Raw genomic sequence first — 23,116 nt, 5'->3', positions numbered from 1 at the left:
CCCATGGAGAAGCCAACACAGTGAGGAACTGAGGCCTCCTGCTAACAGCCATGTGATGATGACCTGGGAAACAGCTCTTCAGTCATGTCTTCAAATACTGGTGTCCCTGCAACAAGCTTAACTATTAACTTCCTGAATGGCCCCAAACCACAACTAACAAGCTAAGCTGCTCCTGGATTCTGGACCTTCACAATCTCTGTGAAATCATATTTAAGTTTTAAGAGCTAAATTTTGGAGTAATGTGTTATATGGCAATAGATATCCAATATACGGACTCTTAATATACTAAAAATTATCACCAACACAACCACTGATTTAATACTCTCCTCTGACTTGCAAGCCTGATTATGTTCTTCTATTTAAAAGTTTATTGAACATTAATTACATGCATCTCGTTTCTTTTGGATTATAACCTTTTAAAGGGGACCCAACTATTTTTTCAAATATAACGTTATTACTGTGCCTAAAACCCTTTGAAAACTTGTTATTTGACTAAACTGTATAACAAGTTGACATTATCAGTTCCATCGCATAGTAGAAAGAACACCACAAAAAGGAATATTAAAAAATTTGATGTGCTTAATCATATCTAGCTGCATTTAAGACTGAAAACATAACTTCTGAAACTGTCTCTGGTACTAGATATAGTCACATCCTCATGTCTGACAGTTTTATCAATGTAAAAGGCTAAAATTTGTTTAAATTTTTATTTATATAAGGTAATTACTAATGGTATTTGTTTTACATCTCCCCAGATTTTCCACAAATGCTCAACTAATAAGTAGGTACTCACTACTAATAGGAATTCTCACCAAACTTGGCACTTTTATTATGTGTGCTTGCTGTATTTCACCTGACATCCTTTGTCAAAGAAGAGAATAAGTAAAATTGCTTCAAATCTCATTAATCATCTTAATTCTGCTTACATTTTCCTTCATGCTAAATGACCACCAAACATTATCTAATCACAAAACAGTTCATTTATAACTTCAATAAGGACATGAAAAGATGGGCTCAAAACCAACTAACAATATTCTATCCAAAAAAAAAAGATGATAAAATTAATTATAATTTATATTTTTAAATATGTAATTGTTACATTAGTGACAGGGGCTATTTCTCTCACACTGTCATACTACTAGACTATGTTTCCAGGTCTACTAGCATTGGGAATACTCATGGGACTAGTAATGGCCAATGAACAGAATATGAGTAAAAGCAGGAAAAAGTCCCAGTTCCTAAAATTTCTCTGAAGATCCTCCATGTTCTCACAGTCTTCTACTCACAAGCTACAGAGGATCCAGTAGAAGACTCAGAGGCCTTAAAAGATGGTTGGAGCCTCTCTTTTAGAAGTTCCTGAACACTCCTTGGTCAGTGAGATGAGCTAGAAATAAACTTTCATTACATTGAGCCACTGAGTTTCTGGGAATATTTATCAAATCAATTCACTTAATCAAATTAATACAACCAGGCTTACAAATAAGAAAGGTAGTTTATGTGATTAAATTTTTAAAAATAATAATAAACCAATTCTACCTTCCCTTGAAGGTATACAGGTAATAAAAATGAATTCTTCCTAACTTGTACATAAATATGGATAGATTATACTACATAAAATAAATAGCATTCCTTTAAGCTGAGAAGTTAAAAAAATATGTAATTTTTTTCTCTGTAATCTTTTGTTCTAAATTAGCTAAATCAGGGATCAAACATGGCATGTTTATAGTCTCAAGCCTGCTCCTCCTATACTCAAAAATCCCAAATGGCAACTTCCTAGGAAATTTTTCCTGCCAACTTGAAGAGAATTTAAATAGGAAATATGAGCTATATCTTGAAATCTTCTTAAATTTTTTCTCAGAAAATAAAGTTTTCTATCAAAGAAAAAAAAAACCCGAACAAAAAAGCCCTCTAAAATAGTGCCTGAATATGGTAAATGTCATATAATAATAATATTAATGATTATAAGTATAGCAATTTTCAGTATTACCATTGAAAAGTTTGAAACTATTCTTATTCCGGATTCTTCATAAAATGACCTACTCCATAAAATAACCACTATCACTACCACCTCCACCACCTCCTCTCTAGAAGCCCAGAGGAGCTTTGTTTTATCCCTAGTATTCTGACACATCTTGGTGTGGAACCTTTTTCCATTATTTATGCTAAGTAAGTCCTTTAAATTCAATTCTGTGAGTCCTTTAAATTCAAAAACTGCTGCCTAAGTTTTGAGAATTTTTTTCTGTAACATTTTTTCTGTTCTTTTTCTAGAACTACCATTAATCAGAGGTAAACATCCTGGATGTTACTTAGTTAATATGTAATTTTGTTTCTGTATATCACATATTAACTTAGTATATATTAAAAACAGTGAATCTGAAATAGGAATCTGAGCAATGAATCTCTGAATACCAATCTACATTTTCCCCATAAGACTATTTGTGAAAAGAGCCAAATCCTGAACATTTTTTGGTGGTAACAGTAATTTCTTTTGCTGAGGGAAAAAGTAAAATTTCTAGGTAAGATTTTAAAATGTAACTTAATAGTTACTATAGTCTTTCAAAGGCAATAACAGGAAATCATATGCATATAGTTACTTAAAAGATTTCTAGAATCAATTATTTTTTTCCTCAGGGAGAAGGAACATTTTTGAAACATGACATGAACACATAATTTAGGAAAATACTATAAAGCTATTAATCACCAAGAAAAACTCTGAAAAAATGAATATAAATAAGCATGAGGTACCACAACAAGGTTAAGAAAGCAGACCCTCTAGGTCACTGAAGGAAAAAAAGCTCTAAGAGACAGAAAGCACGCATGTAAAGGTAGCTTTTCCTGGTAAGCTTGGCCAAGAAATGAAACACAGGAGAAAAAATATCTTTTTATACAGTCCACAGATATTTAGTATATTTCTTGGGATCTTCTTGCATCATGAAAGTCTTACAGTTTCTGGAAAAAGTGGGAAAATATGTGTAAATTATAGTTCAAAAATTAGCTCAAAACTGAGAATTCACCTTAACACTTGTAACAAAAAAGCTACCTATCACCTTATGCTAATATTCTATTAGCAGCTAACATAAACATTTGAAACAAATTTTAAGGCTGGGATGCAAAATTTCCCAACAAGGCTTTAATCAATAACTATAGTAAATGTACTTAAATACAACTATACAAATGTGTAATTATTATGAAATCTTCTAAAGATTTAGCTCATTTTATTTCTGCTGCTTTTTCCTTTTTAACATTTCAAAGATTAAGACCAAGTATCTTTCTTTCAAATCAACTATTCTCTTGGACATTTTATAACCCTTCCCTAATCAACCAGTTTTCAACCTGTCCTAGAAAATATTTTTTCTAGAAATAAACTGTATTTCTTAATCCAGTATCTAATAATAAATTTTATGCCTAAAGTAGTATTTTCTTAATACTGTATTTTTTAAGTGTTGTCAGTGGCACTAAAATCCCCAAGCTGATTACATTAGAGATCAAAGGAACTATGAACATTGCCCCAAACACATGTAATTTCCAGTCCACCTACTTGCATCATGAACTCTTTCAATGTTGAAGGCTCTACTATGTTGATTCAAACTTAGTTGCTGTTCATGAAGGTCCACAGGCACGGGGTTTATGCCAGTCCCTTCAAGGTACAGCCTGATTCGCTGCCTCCATAACCACCTTAGGAGAGTGAAGGAAAAGCAAGTTATATTAAAATAGAGTGAGTTAACTAAGGATTAGACATTCTAATTTCTCTAAAGTAAAAAATCTATATTAAAAAAGTAGTTATTCTATTAACAAAATTTTACCAGAAACACTTGAAACCCACAGATTCCTGCTCAAAGACAAATGTAGATGTTTCTCTTTTCAATCATAATGGAAATATCTTATGCATTTGCACAAACTCTCCTAAATAATTTGAATTAAAGTTAAATTCCTTATCAAGTATCCATTAAGCCTAAGATACTGAGCTAGATACAGTTGTATTTTGCCCATCAAAAAGTGTAACACATACAGAAAAAAAACTCTGAAATTAAAATAATATTGTCTTAAGGTGGCTGGATTAGAGAAAAATCCCTCCCTTAGAATTCTGTAGTGATGACTTTTTTTATAGTAAAAGGAAAAAAACAATAACATATAACATTTAAGATTATAACCTAATAACATTTTTGGTAAAAGTAAAGAAAAAAAGAAATCAGGTTTAAATTATTTCAAAAAAAGAACTGATGTATCAACAAAAAGCCAGCAAGACAGATTCTGCTAGATAAGTATACAGTAGTATACTCCCACTTGGTAGCTATGAATTAGTCATACTAGAATCATTATTAATTAGATGATTCCAGAAGTCAAGACTTAATACAACTTACAAATACCCAGAAAAAAAGCTTTCTCAAACTATAAAATCTAGTCCAAATCAGGAATTAAAACAGTCCAACCTGGCTCTAATATAATGTGCCAACTTCAACTCCTCCCTCGACCCTTCTTTTTTCAGGACAGTCTGACCATGAACAAATTAAGTGAAAAAAATATGAAAAAAACAACCCCATTGCTTACAAAACACTTAATATGTTAAGACTAAGATACTAAGAATCTCAGCATGTTTGGAGTAAATCCAACCCTCAGTCATTCTGGATGGGAGATGAGGATAAAAAATATAAAATCTGAAGAGTATCTGAACATTCAATTTTAGCCAACAGTTTTAACTGTCCTCCCAAACTGCTAAGAATATGTAACAAGGTTAAGAAAGCAGACCCTCTATGTCACTGAAGGAAAAAAAGCTCTAATTGCAATTACATTATAAGCCAGGTGGTCTCTGTCAGGGTTTCTCTAGACAATTCCAGTGGTCTGAGATAATAATTATGATGTCTTTGGGACTGAGCCAATGTATTACTTTATATGGCTACTACTGTAATTATGGACTAATCCAAAGCTAATTTGTTCTGTATAACAGCATTTTTACTGACACACATTTATTAAGATATTTATATAAAAACAGTAAGAAATTCCTACCTGAACTCACCACGATAGAACTTCTGTAGGGCTTCTGGGAAGGAATGTGTATATCGAACAGGAAGACACAAATGACCCTCAGACCTTTATTTTAAAAGGGATTTGGATTGGTATAAAGGGAAGAAGAAAAAACAATTCAAAAGGTGTCACTAAACTACAAAAAATCAGATAAGAAAACTTAAATTTATATTATATACTTCATTTTTTTTTTTTGCCACAAAATTTTCTGTACTTCCAAACAGGAACAAAAAAAGACCAAATAGAAATTGTTTATATCTAGCTTTAATGTCTTAATACACAATACTACTTAAGGTTCCACATTACACTGTGAAACTAAAAATAATAGCAAATTTGCCACTGATTGATTACCTTGCAAAATTATTTAATAGCACTGTGATGTCTGCATCTTCCCTTTAAATTATTTAACTATTAACTTTGGGCAAGTCACTTTGCATCCCCTTCCTCATCTCTAAAAGGGTTATAAAACCACCAATCTCTAAAGGTTATTCTGAAGAATCACACTATTTATATGAAAGTATTTTGAGCTATAAATCTCTTCTAAAATGTAATTTAAGATATTCTTAGTCACTAAAAGGGAACTCAGCTTAATCCAATGTAATGCTTTATTTATTCAAAAAATATGTAAGGATGAAGTCCTTGAAGGAGCTTCATTGGAAGGACAGAAAAGTTTTATAATTGCAAATTACAACATTAAAATTGCCTATAAGCTGCTATAGGAATATAAGAGACTAATAAGGTACCTAACATGAGAAAAGGTGTCCAGATAGCTTAATCATCATTCAGAAGATGCTTTCAATCTTGAAGGAAAGGTTGAGAGTAGACTTGACAAAACAAACTCTTGATAATAACTGTAATTTAACTTACAAGTGTGAAGAGCACAAAAAAAGATTTGTACAAAGTCATGACTAGTCAGTAATTTCCATATCTGAGAAGGTCAACACCGAGGTTAAGAACTTTAGAGAGGGCCTGTTTTTTAGTTTTTATATTCACTACAATACTTTACACAGTGCTAAGTATATGAAAGGTATCCACAATAATGACAGTGCAATACTTCCTGAGGTCAACTGCAGGTCTAAAACACTTAAGAGAGAAGAATCTCTCATGAGGTTATAGTCAGATATCAGCTAGGGCTGTAAGCACCTGGAGACTTGACTTGGCCTGGAGGACTCACTTTCAGTGTGGTTCACACACATGGCGGGCAAACTGGAGGCAGCTGTTGGCAAGAGGCTTCACTTCCTCTCCAAGTAAGGCTCCACCATGCTGCTTGGGTCTCCTCACATCACGGTGGCTGACGTATCCCAGAATGAGCAACCCATGAGACCAATAAAGAAGCTGCAATACCATTTATGACCCAGCCCTGGAATATACACACTGTCATACCATAGTCTGTTGGTCACATAGGCCAGCCCTCACTGAATATAGAAGAGAGTAGGGAATCACATAAAGCTGTCAATACTAGGAGGCTACCTTGGAGGCTGGCTACTACATGCCCTCCATCCCATTCTGATTATTAAACATTCAAATGTCATAATTATATACCAGATTCAATAGAGTAAGTACAGAATACAGAAAAGACAAATTATGTATTAACTCCAGATGAGTCCATGTGAGTGAGTCATCTTAGAAGTGTATCCTCCAGCCCAAGTCAAACCTTCAGATGCCTGGAGCAACCTGCTGACATCTGCCTTTAACCTCAGAAGAAATCCCAAGCCAGAATCACCCAGTCAAGCTGCTCAATTCCTGATATACAGAGACCATGAGAGGCAATAAGTGATTATTATTGTTTTAAGCCTGTAAATTCGGGGATGACTTGTTATGCAGCATTTAGTAACTAATACAGAGGAGAAGAAACTTAAGTTGAACGTTAACTTCTAGGCTTATTTAAGGATTGTGAAGAAAGACAGTGTGTAAGAAAAACCATCAAGCAATCTGAATTTCTGCCTGAAGGTGAGAGACCAAAGGATTTCTAAAATCTGTTATTCTAATAGAAATTAGAGAAGTAGCACTGCCTGTTTCCCAGTTTCAAAATCCCCACAAATTATGAACATTAAGCTTTTTAAAGGAAAATTTCAACAAACTATATAAAATATAATCACTGAAGTTAAGTAAGTAATCTCTTACTTTAATAATTTAAAAATATGCCACTAAGAAAGCTCTAAAATACACATGCATCAACAGTGAAGGCAACCAAATAGAATTCCTGAACCAAGGATCTCAATTACTTATGCTCAGGGAATATCACTCATCTAGGTTGGAATCAAAACCCTGCTTACTAAGATCATTTAATTTGTCATTAATTTCAAATGTTTATTACCTACTGATTATATATATGACAGAAATTAGAACACAAAGTCCTATGTCAAGGAATTTATAGTCTAATGGAAGGGACAAATAATCAAGCAGAAAACATGAAGGGATAAGTGCTCTCTGTGCAGAGAATCATGGTCAAAGGACAGGAGAGGGACCAGTCTTGAATGAACAACAACTACACAACTGAGTAGGGGTATAAGGGCACTTGAGACAAAAGCACATGAGAAGAACACAGGCCTTCCACTTACTCTTTCAAATCCTGCCATCTTAAGTATCAACAAAGCTCCTCACATGTGAGCCTCCAACCATGGTGTTAGCAGATGCTCACCCCACTACATGTGCATTCAGAACAGCCTTTAGGGTGTGGGGTGGAAGAACTGGATAAAGGTGCTCAAAGGCACAAACTTCCAATTATGATTACTGGGGATGTAATATATAATACGATGACTATGTTATGGTATATTTGAAGTTATTAAGAGAGTAGATCCTAAGAGTTCTTAACACAAAGAGAAAAATGTTTTTTCCCTTTTTTATATCTACATGAGATGACAAATGTTAACTAAACTTACTATGGTAATCATTTCATAATATATGTATATTAAGTCATTAGCTCTGTACCTCTTAAACTTAAACAGTACTGTATGTCAATTATATCTAATAAAACTGGGGAGGGGGGTGACAGAATACAACTCTGAAATAAAGAATAGCTTTAAGCAAGGACCCTAGTCTGTTCCTAGAGAGGCTTCAGTAATTTTTTTTTCAGCCAAACAATGTATAAAGCCTGTGAGTAAATGAGGATTTATGAAACTAGGAAAGCAGACAGGCAACAGATGGTGAAAGATCATATATACTGTGTTAAGGAATTGTCAATGTATCCTGAAGGTCATGGGGAAACCCTAAAAGATTTTAATTAAGGAGTGGATACAATCAGATGTGCACTTTGGAAAGAACATTCAAGCAAAGTATAAAGGATGGGCTAGAAAGGGCAAGACTGGAAGCAGTTGCAGTAATTTAAATAAACTCTAAGGCCTGAGCTATGTTTAACAGCAGTGAGGATGGCAAGAGATGGGACTCAAAGGTAGGATCCCTAGAACTTAGAAGTCGATCCTAAGACCGATTTGACGAGGGTGAAGGAGGGCAGGACAGGTAGTCACATCTTCAGCACAGAATACGATTCCATTCCTTAAGTGTGGTGAGGCAGGGGAAAGGAGAAGGGTTCATTTTCAGACATGTTACAATTTTAATGCCACTGGATACACTGAAGTAGAGGAGAGTAAGGCTAGAATAGCATGAAGAAAGGGAAAAAGTTAACAGGAGATAAGAACACAGAATAGTCAGGGGCCAGATAATGCAGTCATGTATGTCATAGTAAAGGTGACCAACTGTCCCAGTTTCCCTGGGGCATGCGACTATCAGTGCTAAAGCTGGGGAAGTCGCTGGCAAGTCAGGATAACAGGGTCCAGTCCTTGGGTCTTCTCTGTCCCTCTGTTCCATGTCATAATTTGCTGTCCAATGTCAACTATATGGATATGTATTTCTCATGCCTGAGCTAAAAACAAGAGCTATATCCTTCAAAACAATTACACAGAAAAAGAACACTACTGAAGGTAGAGATCAATGCCTACATTTCACCTCTAAAATGTTTTTGGAACATCGTTCTAATGTTCATGATAGTCAGGAGCCACGGTGCTTCCACTTAAACATTATGCACTACAGTAAACACCCGGTAGCAAAAAAAGCCCAACAATGTGACTATGGTGGAGAAAATACAGAAGAGCTTCCAAATTTTAAAATTTATCATAAACAGATATTATGCACAGCAAAACATAAATGTATGTATAACATTAAAAAAAAAAGTCAAACAATGTGTTTTCTCTTACCGTTCTGGATCAGTGTTTACTCCAATAACTGGTTTAAGTCTGTCTAAGACTTTACTTGCTGCTAGAAGCATTGTGCCATCACCTGAAGGACATAACCAGACTTACTACAAAACCAATTTTTAACATCCTTTTGAACATTAGTACTTTCAACAGTCACACCCCCACCCCAACCTGCTGACTGCCACAGTCTACTCCACTTCCTTTCTATCCTATCCCTTCTCTCTCTTCCAGTCAGCTCCACGATTCCTCAACATGGACAAGATTGACCAGACACTGTAGACCAGACAAGTTTGTGTGGGGGGCACTGTCTTGGACTGCAGGATGTTCGGCAGCATCCCTGGCCTGTACCCACTAGATGCCAGTGGTCTTCTCCAGTTGGGAACCACTGTTCTAATCCTATCACTTCTATTAGTCAATCCTCTTTCCTTCTTTCCTAACATCAGTCCAAATTCAGAAATTACTGTAATGAGAATATATCCAACAAAGCAACCAACTTGAGATTTTCTTCTCCAACAGATGCTGTCATTTTAAAACTTCAGAAAACAACATTCATTTAATACAAAACTTAAGTCTAAGTATATTGGGGCCAGAAAAGGATGGAATTTACCTAATTCTCTTTAAACTCTTAAACAACCTCAACTTTTGTTTTTAAGATTGGCATAACTAAACCAAAATACAGTTACAACTAAACTTTTGAATCGTATTTGAAGTTAAATGCACACCTTGAATATATACACAGAAATATATGCCCAGAACCTCACAGTAACATCATTCACTACAAAAATGGAATATTATATTAAGCAGGTCTTTTTAAACCTGATTCTAAAAAACTAAAAATTTTTCTTACAGTAGGACTCTGAAGACTTCATTACAGCTAGACCATATGGTATTTGGAAATGTATTAAAGGGCATATTCATATTCCAACATCTCTACCTCTGCAAAACTATTACCTCCTGCAGCTATGACGGCATCTGCCCATCGAACAGTTTCTTCATCATATTCTCTCCTCTTGACCAGACGAACCTCAATTCCCTCATTCCTAAAAAAGTAAGGTTTACATAAAATTTCCACTAATAACATAAAAGAGTGTATTTTCTGAGAGGAAGATAATTATAATGTAAATGTAAAATAAATACATCTGTTTTGTAACTAAGGAAGCACATGAATAAACTGAAAGTTAATGACTATTCCAAATCTCTATGTGCTTTAAAAACATCTATTATAGCCCCTGACAAAGAGAAACATTAACTGATTAGAATTTCATCTCATTTTCTCTACTCCTTCTGATGCTAAAATCATTAATGCAAAAATGGCTCAGGAAACAAATATCTTGAAAGATAACTTCTAAAAATTAAAAAACTGAATAGCTGTTATTTTAAAATCCAACAAATACTCAGTGCCAGAAACAGTAAAATACTTTCTAATTTGCACAGTCTCAACTCTGATTCTTATTTATCTCTTATGATCTATTTGTTCTCCTATGACCTTATTCTTATTCTTTAATTCTCTTATACATAAATTTATTCACTGACTGCATTTAGTCCTAAATTAACTGAACTTTCTATAATGATAATTTTTAGACATTCTAAAAATCCAGTATTGTTTAAAAAATAAAACCATTACACATACAGTTGAAGCCTGCTGTGTACAAAAGTAACTGTAGAATAGGCACTTCTCAGGCAGACCAAATAATTGAAAACCTGTGGTATTTTCAAAGTGCAATAAACATTCCTTAGAAACACTGTAAATCAGATCCATTCACCATGATATAATTTTCCAAAAATGTTTTTATAATGGCAATCTTTACTAAATTATTAAAGGATTAGCAGGTAGTAAAAAGAAAAATTGGAAGTCCAGAATACAAAAGTCCACCCAAGAACGGATTCCCAAGACTTACCGTAAACTATCTAGAATATGCTCTACATTTTTTGTGTGAATACGATGTCGTTCAAGCAGTCCACTGTAGCTAGAACCTTTCAATGCAAGCTGTACCAAAATAAAACAAATTGTCTTAAGTGATATTACATATAACATTTTTTAAAAAGCCTATATAAAATAGAATGGGTTTTTATTTTCTAAGGTACATTTTAATGACTACCTGTGACACAAGTTTAAACAGAACTAGAAAGTCTAATTTCAGAAAATAGTGATTTGGTTTTAATACAAAATACAGCATTAAGGTTTCTGAATCATATAGTCAACAGGATCTCAAAATCTGCATATTTTACATCTTGAGTGTTTTATGTTTAAGATAAATTTTTTAACATATTGCATATGGCTACTTGAAGATCAAATTAGTATTTTAGAAGGCAATTAGATGACCTTTGTTCCACTTTGATTTACAGCTCTCCTGTGTTCAGATTTATGAACTCTATTTGGAATTTACCCTATGCAGTGCAAACAAAGGGCTTGTTAGCTCCCTAAGAATAGATAACTGTTAGATATAAAAACATATCCAAAAAGTATCTTTCCCAAGTGATTGGAGTGGCATTTTATAACATCACTATCTTACCATTAATATTTTCCTTTTTAAGAATATGTCTTCTAAATTACCCATAAAGTTAGATGTAGCAAGAAAAGTTTAGAAATATCCTCTATGAAAATCCACTTAATCAAGTAGGAAATTTGTCCACTAGAGTGAATGCTAGAATTAAAAAGAATGTGATTTTCTTCCCTTCTCCAAATTCCCTTACACCTTGCCTGTTTTCAAGTACCTGTTTTCAAGTTTTTCAAGTACCTGTCCAAAACACAACCTTAAATACATTCTTTTGTTTTCAATCATTAATTACTGAATTATAAAGTAAACTAATTTTTAGATAATATTTTTAATATGTATTTTACTTTTTCTAAAAGGTTATAAAAATAACATGGTATATATATCACATAGTACAAAAAAATTAAAATTACATATAATCTTATTCCCCCAGGATAATTTGTATTAACATTTTGATACCTATATATCCAGCCTTTTGGTTTATAAATACTGGGTTAAACCGTTTTAAAATGGTTTTGTCCTCAATCTATAATCTCAGTGTATGCTTCTCAGAAGAACAGCTGAGGATGCATTTGGCTATTTGAAAATTAACACATAGATGTTAACTCACAAAACAAACCAATGTCAAGAACATTTTGAAAGAATATTTTGAAGAATATTTGAAGAATATTTTGTTAAAGGGAACCAGTGACCAAAGTAATAATTACACAATCCTTCATTTATTTTAATCAACAAACATAAACCGTGTTTGAAAAACTATTCTAAGAGTAGAATTTCTGAATATAGATGAATATAACATTAGCATTCAGATGATTACCCAACCACACATTAACTAAAACTGCTTTTATCACCTCTCAGTGAATATCACAGTGCTTTTCTTCTCTACTCTCCCTGAGGATCTCTACTGTCAAAGCTTTCTTTTAAAGAGAGCTGTATGCTGATACCAATGACTCCCAATTGCTATTTCTAACTCTGGCCTATCTTTAAGGCTCCAAGTGAATGCACCCAACTGTGTATTTGACATCTTTCTGTGAATTTCCAACAGATATCTCAAACTAACATGCTCAGTATCAAACCCCTGATTTTCTAGCAGATTAGTTACCAGGGTATATTATTTTTTACAATAATTACCTCTCATGAGCACATTTCAGAAGTTGAACACTTTACACAGCTAGAAATTAAGCTATAAAAATTAAATTTAGTCCATCATATATTTGACTGCCTACTGCTGTGTTCATTTAAACATTAGTTGAGCTCAAATATATTAAATGGGGCACTGAAAACTGCTAAGGACAAGGAAAACTAATTCAAATGTGCAATAAGGCCATCAGAACAATTTCATCAAATGTACTGCTTCTAAACTGCTAAAATAAAACAGAAGGGTAACTGGCCTCAGACTTCAATTCCCTATCCAGATTTTTATTTATTTTTTTTCCAATTTTTGGTTTGCACAATATAGAACATGTACCCAGAAATAAAGAACATAAATCCTACTGTATGGGCACTGTAAATTCTACTCTAGTGTTTCGGAAGCTTTTCCTGAATCTCAGCCAAGTCCAGAAAATTAAAATTGCTCAGCAGTTGACTATCAGGAAATTCTGGTTTGAGATGGTGAATTTGTGTGGAAAATAATTTTGGAGAACAAAAAACTTCAAATGTCCCTGATTGCAATAAGTTTTGCTAGCAACACTAAAATTCCTACAATTCCAAGTCTAAATACCAAGTTCATTTAGCATCAAAATACTCAATATTGGAGCAGAAATGTCACTTCATAAATTCTTGTTCCCACTCAAATTTCTTCTTGCGAACTAATTTTCTAATAACTCATGTTCAACACATTTCTTTAGAGAATACAAGTTCTTACATGAATTATTCTTTAAAGACCTAGATGGTTGGGCTAGTAAGTTTCTTCAGCATGGACTAGCTAAACTAGGCAGATATGAGATAAAATATTTTTTAAAATTACTTAATAAAAAGCATCAATTAGAAAGTATTAAATCACTATTCAACTGGCTGTCAAAGGTTTTTAAAGTCTTCTTTAATACACAAAGGTTGTAAGAATTTCTAGCTATCCTTCTAAATATAACAAGGCTTCAGAGATTTAAAAACATTTTAATCAAACAAGAACACATGAATTCTTTGTGAAATGTCTTACAATTAAGAGATTATAGATATTACTGAAATTTACAACATAATTTTCAATTCTGCAATGCCACACATGAGGCATTAGTAACAAAATCTTCAATATTTTTTTCTAAAAACTTCTTAGTTCTTATCTACATTAAAAAATTTTTTAAGATTATTCACCCAGATATTTGGAAAAAACAGTGTGATCTAAATGATCAATAGACTGACACATTTCAGTAGGAGCCATAGAGTTTCTCAGACAAAATCTCCAAAAGCCAACAACACTTCTCCCCTGGTAGCTCTAATGTTCAATCACAACAGAACATAAAGGAAAAAAAGGAGGATTCTGAATGGACAGAAATTGACACACCTTAAAGTCACATGTGATAGGTACACTATTTTCTAAATGATCCAAATACTTTTATTAAAGTATCACAGATATTTTTACTTGATCAAACCTGAAATTTTTACCAATACAAATTTTTTAAACTTGTTTTATTTGTCAGTTGGGCAAGTATTTTGTACTCCATGTAATTTCCATTAAAGTTCAGTAAGGAAAAGAAATGGATCTTTTTAAATTTTACGCATAAGAAATGCACAAGCTTTTGTGACAATGACAGTTTGGTATGTAAACTCAGTAGGCATAATGTAAACACTCTTAAAAACATACACACTTAATTAACTAAATGGCACAGTAAGTGTGGCTAAAAAATTGCCTTTAAGGATTACTAGCACCTAATTAACAGCTAGAAAGTAAACTATTCACCTAATATGATCAAGCCTAGTGCAGTGAACCCTAAACAGTTCCTCAGACAATTCCTCAGTTAATAACACTTCCAATTACCTAGTCAACAGAATAAATGCAGGTATCCCCTGTAATTCTTCCCTCTCACTCAATCTCCACAGCCAGCCAGCGGTGAAGTCCAATAACTATAGCTGTAAATTGTGTCTCCTTTTGTCCATTACATTCATGCTACTAGTGCTTGAGTTCTGAACAAAATCAACTCGTATCTGGGCTTATGCAATAGCTTGCCTCTGGAATTTCTAAACTAATTTTTTTTAAGTCTTATTTCCCATTACCCCAACCTAAATACCATGACCATAAGCTTGTTTTTATTCTAGTCCCAGGATGGTGACGTCTCAGAAAAACTGACCCCATCACTTCCTGTGGGGAAAGAGAGTAGGCCTGAGCAGGGGTGGTATTCTACTGCTAAAACAAATTGAAAATGACTGAGATAAAGCCAACTCCTTCACATGACAGTTAACACCTCTACAAGGTCCATCCCACCTGTCTAGCTTTGATATACTTAATTCTTGGGCAATGATTTTCAAGCTGCTCTTAAAAATGGTGGTCACATCAATGTAATGGTAACAACCAATATTGTTATTAAAGAGAATAATAAACTCTACTACATGTAACAAGGCTAAATTGTTCAATGCTATCTTTTATTTCAAATATAAATATATATACTGAGTAATGATATAAAATTTTTCTGACTGGGGATTATAGTCAAATATGTTTGAGTTCTCTTTGTTGGCAAAAAGGTACATTGTCTTGCTAGTACTGTTCTCTCCATATAATTTCCTCGTTAATCCTTAATATTCAGTTCAAATATCCTAAAAGTAAAAGATACCATTTCACTCTTCTCACGTTGGCAAAAATGTAAAAAGTCTACCAAGTTAAGTGCTAATGTCAACAAGGGGAACCAGGGAAGTCATTCAATACTTATGGAAAAATTATTTGTACTTCCAATTGCAGTTTTTAATAGAATAAAAATTGGAAACAACTGAATTATCCAAACAATGGAATACTATACAGCAGTTAAAATGAATTAACATATATCAACATAGGTGAGTTTCAAAACCAACAGTAAAGAAAGCAAATTTTTAAAAGAACAGGCAAATAATCTAAAGAAAATTATATTATTGATATAACTTCTTAAAGAAACACAAAATAATATTATACTTTTTATGGACACAAGTCATATTAATAAATGTATAACATGCAAGAGAAAGACGTGTGTGTGTGTGTGTATATATATATATATACACACACACACACATACATGTAACAACTTCAGGTTCATGGTTACCTCTGGGGAGACAGCGAGGGGAAAAGCTGGAAGGATAAGGCTTCAACTATAACATTTCCTTGAAAAATATCTCAGGCAAACATTAGTATCTGTTAAGCCTAGGTAGTTGAATACCCAGGTGTCTAACTTGAAACTTTTCGGTATGGTAGAAATTCATAACTGAAAATCTAAACTTTGAGGTGATCCCTAAAATGTCTATTTAAAAGTTGAAAAAATTCAAAGGCCTTCTTTTTCCCCCTTCATCTCTGCCCTTCCTCCAATTTTTTTCTCCCTTCTCTGTATTCCCATAGACACTTGTAAATAATTACTATACTGCATTTTCTCCACACATTTGGAAATTTTACTCACCTTTGATTCCATAGAACCTAGTAGGATGCCCAGCACTTAGCAGGTGCTCAATGAATGGACAGTTAAGTAAATTTTTTAAAGTAACGACTTATATTAAGTCAGTCATCAAACTTCTTGAATGTTGGCAATAATGACATTGTAAGGAAGTATTTTTAAAGCAGTTCATTATTTTTATAATTACTTTCTCCATTAAAAAAATACTTCTTAATAGAAAGGAGAAAATTCAAAACCATTATTTCCTCTAAGAAATTGGCTTAAAAAAATACTACATGAACACTGTTAGATTCAACAAGTCTTCAGTTACTTTAGTGGTTTCCCTCAGTAAAGGAACCTACTTTGAATGACTAAAGCACTGCCATGTTACATAATTTAATAAATAACAGTGACCTTCACATAATGATCATTACTGTATCTATAAAATTAGAACTACTTATGGTACTTTAAATTATATAAATTATAGGTAATTTGATCTCTGTAAAAATTATGCAAACAAGGAAAAGCAGTTACTATCACATCTATTTCAAAGACAGAGAGATTATTTGCAAACTTATTTGCTCAAGTTTACAAAGCTAATAGACAGGCTAGGTTCAAAACTCAGATTTCCTGCTCTTATGCATAGTACTAACATTCCTACACTAACCATATATGTGACTCCCGCTTGAGAACTATAAATACTGATTAGACCACTAAGCCTCAATTATGATTAAGTTACAAAGGCCAAGAACTATTCTGTTCTTTACCATGTCCTAATTCTACCCATCTTCAGTAGGAAGAAGAGAACCAATTGGCTGAACTCTCCTTGAATGCAAATGTTTTACACAAGTTGGTCTAATTTCCTGCACAATTTCCACATCTAGTGGTTTATTATAAATAAATATATATAAAATGAATACTCCAAAGGCATGAAACAACTTGCTGATATTCGGAAATACACATTTCTGTTACATATTACAAAGACCAGTGATAGTGAAATAAAGTCAACTTACACTTTACTAGCTGGCAAGATACTCATATGCATGGATAAACACCATTTTTTTTATTCAGAGCTTAATTCACATAATGAAAAATATAGAAGTGATCACAGTTAAGAGATGTTGTTATTTACAACCTCATGGCTGGTCACACATTTGTAGTTTTTTAAACCTCCCCCTAGGTAATCCTGATATACAGAGAAGGTTGAAAATCAGGGCTCCAAAGCTCATTAGTCAATGATTATGTTAATAGTGGAGTTTCAGCTACTGTAATATTTAATCATTTTACATCTTTGAGTCTCTAACTGAAAATATTTATGGTGGGAGTATACCTTAAGCCTCTACTTTCTAGGTTTCATTCCACAGAATTTAAAATGTTTTCTGCAAAAAAAAATGCTCTGGTCAAATAAAAATGTTTTGCTTAGGCTCATGTTTCTCAAACATGTTTAACCATGAAAACTCTTCCAGGGAACCTATGTTGGTAACCTCTACTTTTATAGCTAACATCTTCTTGAAAATTGGCAGCTATAAATAAGGCCCTAGACTGGAAGCCTCCAGGATAAAAGAGCTAAAAATGATTTTTTAAAACATCAGAAACATTTCAGCACCTTTTTTGGTGGGGATGGGAAGGCGTAAAGGGTGATAAATAAGCAGCAGTCCTTGCCCCCAGGTCTATGAAGAAAATAATCAGATTATACTCTAAGGTCTAAAGCTCAAAAACACAGGCATTATGAAGATACAGTGAAGAAGACCAACACATGCCTGGTGGCAGAGAGGGGCACCAAGATTACCAAGGATTGCTTCCTGTGAGAGTAATGCCTGGAGTTGGACCTCAAAGGAATAATTAGTCTAGAAGACAGAGAAACACTCAAAAGCAAAGGGGGCCACAAAAGTGAAAATACTGAGGAATGTAAATCAAACCACCCTAAAATACCATTTTTCACCTAGCAATGTGGCAAAGCCCCCAAAATATGATAAACTGATTATGGGGGAAAAAAAGCCTTTGTGCATTGCTGGTGAAGGTATACGTTTGTACAGCCTCTCCAGGAAACAATTTGTTAATACCTATTACAATTTCAAATGTGTATGCCTTTTGACTCAGCAAATTCACTTTCAGGCATTTATCTTAGTGCTTCATTCACACCTGTATGAGTGAACATCAATATTATTCATTATGGAATGTATTTTAATAAATTAACATATGCACACAATGGACTACTATACATACTATTTAAAAAAAAGAACCAGGGTAGAATATCTTAAATAATATGTTATCATGGAGTAAAAAGGGATAGAACAAAGAATAAGAATATTTCATTGTGTTGATTTGTATGTATAGATCATTTCTGAAAGTAAACACAGGAATTGATAACATTGGTTCCTTCCAGGGATAAAAACTGAATGCTAGGTGATGAGTAAGTGAAAGGCTTTTCGTTATGTAGTCTTCTGCATCTTTAACATTTTGAACCGTTTTAATGTGCTAGTGATCCATAAATAAAATCAAATCACAACATATTATGGAAATTAAAGCAATTTGAAATTAATGGAAAATGAAGTTCAAGACAAGAACAGATATGAAGTTCAAAGGGTAACAGACAGAAGCCAGTTCATGAAGGGCCTTGTTTGGCATACTAAAGATCTTGAAGGTTTGCCTACAGCAGTGTTTCCCAAAGGAAAAATGCAGTTCCCTGGACAAAGAGTTGGCAACCTTAAGAGTGTGTTTCAGAAAGGAAGAATTTGGAGTCTTTACAAACTGAATCAGAATCATGGGGGTTAAGCATCTGCTTTCCAACAAATTTCCTAGGTGATTCTGCAGTTCATGCTGAGCTTCTGAGGAGTTAGTTCTAAGCAGAGGAGTAAAGTGCCGTGATGTTCACTTCAGATAGACCACTCTTGTACCTGTGTCTGGAAGATTGAAAGGGGTGGGTTCCAATGGAAGGCTCTGGCAGTACTCCAGATCATGTTTTTTTATTTGATAAATACTCATATTGCAAATACTGCACTCACTGCACACATTGGCAAGAGTATGTTCTGCCCAAGAACTACAACCTAAACTACACCATCATTTTCAGGAAACAAAATTCAAGGTGCTACATTTCCCAAAACTGCAGAAGGCAATAACTAGGAATAATTTAATCCAATAATAGAGGAGCTGCTAAATTATTCTATCCCATTATGAAGATAATTTAAAAAGAAAACTAAAAATGGGAACCATTAAAGGGGATTCTCTCTGGGGTTGTAAGACTTGAGTGCGAGGAGAAGGGGGTGGAAACTGCTTGTTTCTTACTCAGTTTACATTAAAATATTTTAAAGTAAAACCTTCTCTTTGGCAAATAAGGCATATTTATGATGTCAAAACCCTTCCAGTCAACTTTAATTCAGCTAAAGGTCTAATTTGTTGAGTGTCATGGACCCTGTTAATACTAAGTTCCACTAGATGTCTTATGCTGCAAGTAAACTGTAGTAAGTTTAATTAGCCCTTTCAAGTTTAATAACCAGTAGAAGTAAAATCCTTGACTAAAAATTCTCTGTTCACAAGAAAAGCCACTGATCAGTCAGGGGAAAGGAAAAAGCAAGATTTAAATATAAAGGTAACCTGTATGAAAACATAGGTAAAAGTCCAACTCTGACCCAGTCTGAGGGTGAAAACCTATTTTGTACATGCTTTATCAACTAAGAAGTATTTCCTCTAAGTTTCTAAAAAGTGAGAAAACTATGAAGCTTAGGGCTGGTTTGCATTTTTAACAAGTAACCTAATACTTGACCTATTTTGCAACCTATTTAGCAACAAAACCACCACAACAAAAGAGAACCCTCTGATACAAAACTTCAGGTTACCTGCCTGACACTGTAGACATAATAAGAATGGTGCCACAAGACTCAAACACACGTCCAGTGGCAGGAATCATACCTAAGTCCCATGATTCATAACTTTAGTATCTTTTGCCCACGGAAAACAGCAAACAATATTAACCATCTTACTACACCTGTTACAGAATCCCATTTTAGAACAACTTCACACAGCCCTGTATTCTTTGGCTTGGGCTCCACCTAATGCTATTCCATTCTGAATATTGTCCTTAATGTAAATGCTAAAACAAACTCCAATCAGTAAGGAACTGATCCAATAAAATTTAATTGAAATGACAATTTCACTACCTTGCAATTACAAAACTGTGCATTATATAGTCCAGAAATCTTACTTCTAAGTTTTCTTATTCCAACAGCACTACCTAGCCACAGACAAATATTTACCTCTTACAGATCTTGCTTCAGATACTTGAGTGGTTACACTAAGTAGTTTGATTTTTAAAGACTTATTGATTTGCCTACATTTGAAGTTTTGATTAGTGGCAATGTAGTTCAGAGGTCCAAGAATTAATGCCACCCATTTTCCTGAGGCCTTGCAAAAGTTACCCAGTTTCAAACTGCCAGCACTAGAAATGGCCTTGGAGGCTATCTAGTCCAACCCTGGTTCTTGACCTAGGTGAAAGCACTTTGAAAATATGACAGTAGTGCTCAAAATGTTTTACTTTCACCACCTCTGATACCCAGAGAAGACTCACAGGAAGCTAACCACACACAACCAGGGCTTAGAATTGCACGCCCCGGACCCCCAGCCCCATCCTCGGAACATGCCAATCAAGTGTACTATTTTAAATTGTTCTCAGAGATTCCCATAAAATTGTATGAAGAACATATTTATGTGTATATGGCATTTGACAATGTCCAAAATGTAGATCTTGCAAAATCGGCAGCACAACTCAACGGACACAACTCTCCCAAACAGAAACAATGTGCTTGCTTCTGATACTATTATTTCCTCCTTGCCAGTTTCACTCCCCAACACAAACTCAACTTCTCCAACCTCCTGCTCAAACTGTTTGCTAATTTACTCTTTAAATGATACAAGTATTTTCTGTAACTTGCTACCTTCTAACACTTGGGGAAAGGAGAGGAAACAATTCTGCACCTAGCAAAGATGAGTGCTTCTTCACTTAACTTCTTCAGTTAGCTCATTAAAGAACCAAGAAGTTGGAAAAACAGATTCAGTACTTAAGCAAAGATGATTTACAGTTCATTTTGGTTCCTCCATAAAATGTTACAAAAATATGCTGCAGATTACAAGCCATAACAGGAGTTTATAACGGCTGTCTAATACAGAATTTTCTGCAAGATTAGGGTTATTAGGCAACGAATTCCAAAGCCTTTTGGTACAGTGTCAACAATTAAAGAGATTTCTGTGCGGTTCCTGGTAGCATTATCACCCCTATTCCTAAATTAGTGGATGGGAACTTGGGATCAGAAGTTTCAAAAGAGAGGGAAGGGAGATAATTAATATTCAAGCTTTTTTTCCTGGGATAGATTTATATACTTTGCAGAGATACTAATAAATATCTAAATCAAATATAGTCTATTGTAGAGATACTGCTACATTTTAGACATAGGCTGTTTATTTCATAATTACCAGGTTTACCTGTCCTTTGTCTTGACCTTTCCAGTTAATAACATATTCAAAGTCAAATTTTCTCCCTTGCTCTTCCTTGAACCAAGGACACCTGTGCTTTTAAAACAAGCTGCTAGAACCCTGCATGACAACCGCATTCCAGAAAGGAAAAGGCTCACCCTGACCGGCTTTACTGAGATCCCAGGCCTCTCCGTCCCGGAGAGAAAAAGGGGGTGTGTCCGCGGTACCTTCGCCCTCTTTTCCACTGCCCGCAACCGCGGCCCGGGGCCCCCTTTCTAGGGGCGGCCTGGGAAGTTGTTACCACAGCGTCCAGATCTCAGCCACCGGCCCACCTTTCCTGGGGCTGTTGCTGTTCCCAACAAGTTGGGGGGAACTGGGCACCTAGAGCACAAATGAGTCCCCAAAGCCCTCCCACTATGGGAGCCTCTCTTCCCCCATCCAAGGTTTCCTCGGGACGCCCCGCCCGGGAGAGGAGGGTCTCTGGACTACCAGTACCTCTCCCTCCCTGTCACACACACACAGGTAGGGGAAGCCTAGGAGCGAAGCCAGAGGAAGTGGGGAGCAGCGAGCAGAGCAGGCAGAGCATCTAGGGCGCCCGGGAAGGGTGGTCGTCCAGAAGGGTCTCGCGTGCGGGGAAGTGGTTGCCCCCAAAGCCTCCGCCGAAACCAGGCCGAGCTGAGACAACTGCGGGGGCGCCGGGACCCACCAGCTGCTTCAGGTCCTCCTCCGAGAGCTCCGCATAACGGTACCGCTTCTGCTCGAACTCGTACCGGGTGGTCTTGGCCACCACCACCACCCGGGACGGGCGGAAGCCGCCGTCGGGGCGGCTGCCGCAGCCCGCCAGCTCGCACGGCTGCCCGTGCCCCAGGTGCCGCCGGCCGCCGCAGTCACCGCCGAGTCGCGGCCGCGCGGCAGGGCCTCCCGCGCCCGGCCCCCTGAGCGCCGCCGCCCGTCCGCCCGCCACGCGACGACAGCTGCCCAGTAGGAAGCCTTGGTAGCAAGTCATCGTCAGCCCGGCCGGGCTGCGGGCGCGGGCTGCTGCCACCGCGCCCCGCCGCCAGAACTGAGCGCCGCCCAGTCCTCTAGCTTCGCGCGGGGAGGACCGAGGTTAAGTGACGGTCGTGCGTGGCCCGCGCCGCGAGGGGGACGTGCCCAGACGCTGACAGGGGAGAGGAACCCCACGCGGGGGAAAGATGGGCGGGGAAGAGCCAGAGGCCTCGGTGTGGTAGGTTTTGTTTGTGTAGCCGTCTCCATCCACGCCTGCGCAGTGGCCGCTTCGCCATCGGGAGGCCGACCTCCCGCTCCACCCCTTCCCCGGGTGCGTTCAAACATCCACCCGCCCGCCCAGGCCGTCTCTTGTCGGCCAATCAGAGCCCACTGCGGTTTCGGAGCCCGAGGC

The 23,116-nt window shown here is 35.9% G+C and overlaps 2 protein-coding genes across 3 annotated transcripts in view; one reads left to right on the top strand and one right to left on the bottom strand.

Moving 5' to 3' along the window:
* Positions 1-22,987, bottom strand: part of NADK2 (NAD kinase 2, mitochondrial) — a 38,972-nt gene extending 15,985 nt beyond the window's left edge. The window contains exons 1-6 of one of the 2 annotated variants that reach the window (XM_037002240.2): positions 22,424-22,987; positions 11,114-11,202; positions 10,167-10,255; positions 9,216-9,297; positions 5,005-5,088; positions 3,539-3,675 (exon numbers count right to left, since the gene is read on the bottom strand). In XM_037002240.2, coding sequence (XP_036858135.1) covers positions 3,539-3,675; positions 5,005-5,088; positions 9,216-9,297; positions 10,167-10,255; positions 11,114-11,202; positions 22,424-22,723 — 781 coding nt within the window. In that variant the 5' untranslated portion in view covers positions 22,724-22,987. The remainder of the gene's footprint in view (positions 1-3,538; positions 3,676-5,004; positions 5,089-9,215; positions 9,298-10,166; positions 10,256-11,113; positions 11,203-22,423) is intronic. The other variant, XM_037002249.2, reaches the window with a different exon arrangement.
* The window catches only part of SKP2 (S-phase kinase associated protein 2), a 103,923-nt gene that overhangs the window by 55,267 nt on the left and 25,540 nt on the right, over positions 1-23,116 (top strand). The gene's annotated exons all lie outside the window — the stretch shown is intronic.

The sequence above is a fragment of the Manis javanica genome, chromosome 1 (genome assembly GCF_040802235.1).
Source record: "Manis javanica isolate MJ-LG chromosome 1, MJ_LKY, whole genome shotgun sequence".
In the NCBI taxonomy this organism is placed as follows: domain Eukaryota; kingdom Metazoa; phylum Chordata; class Mammalia; order Pholidota; family Manidae; genus Manis; species Manis javanica.
The sequence above is the reverse complement of the archived record's forward strand: the minus strand, read 5'-3'. Positions and strand labels throughout refer to the sequence as shown.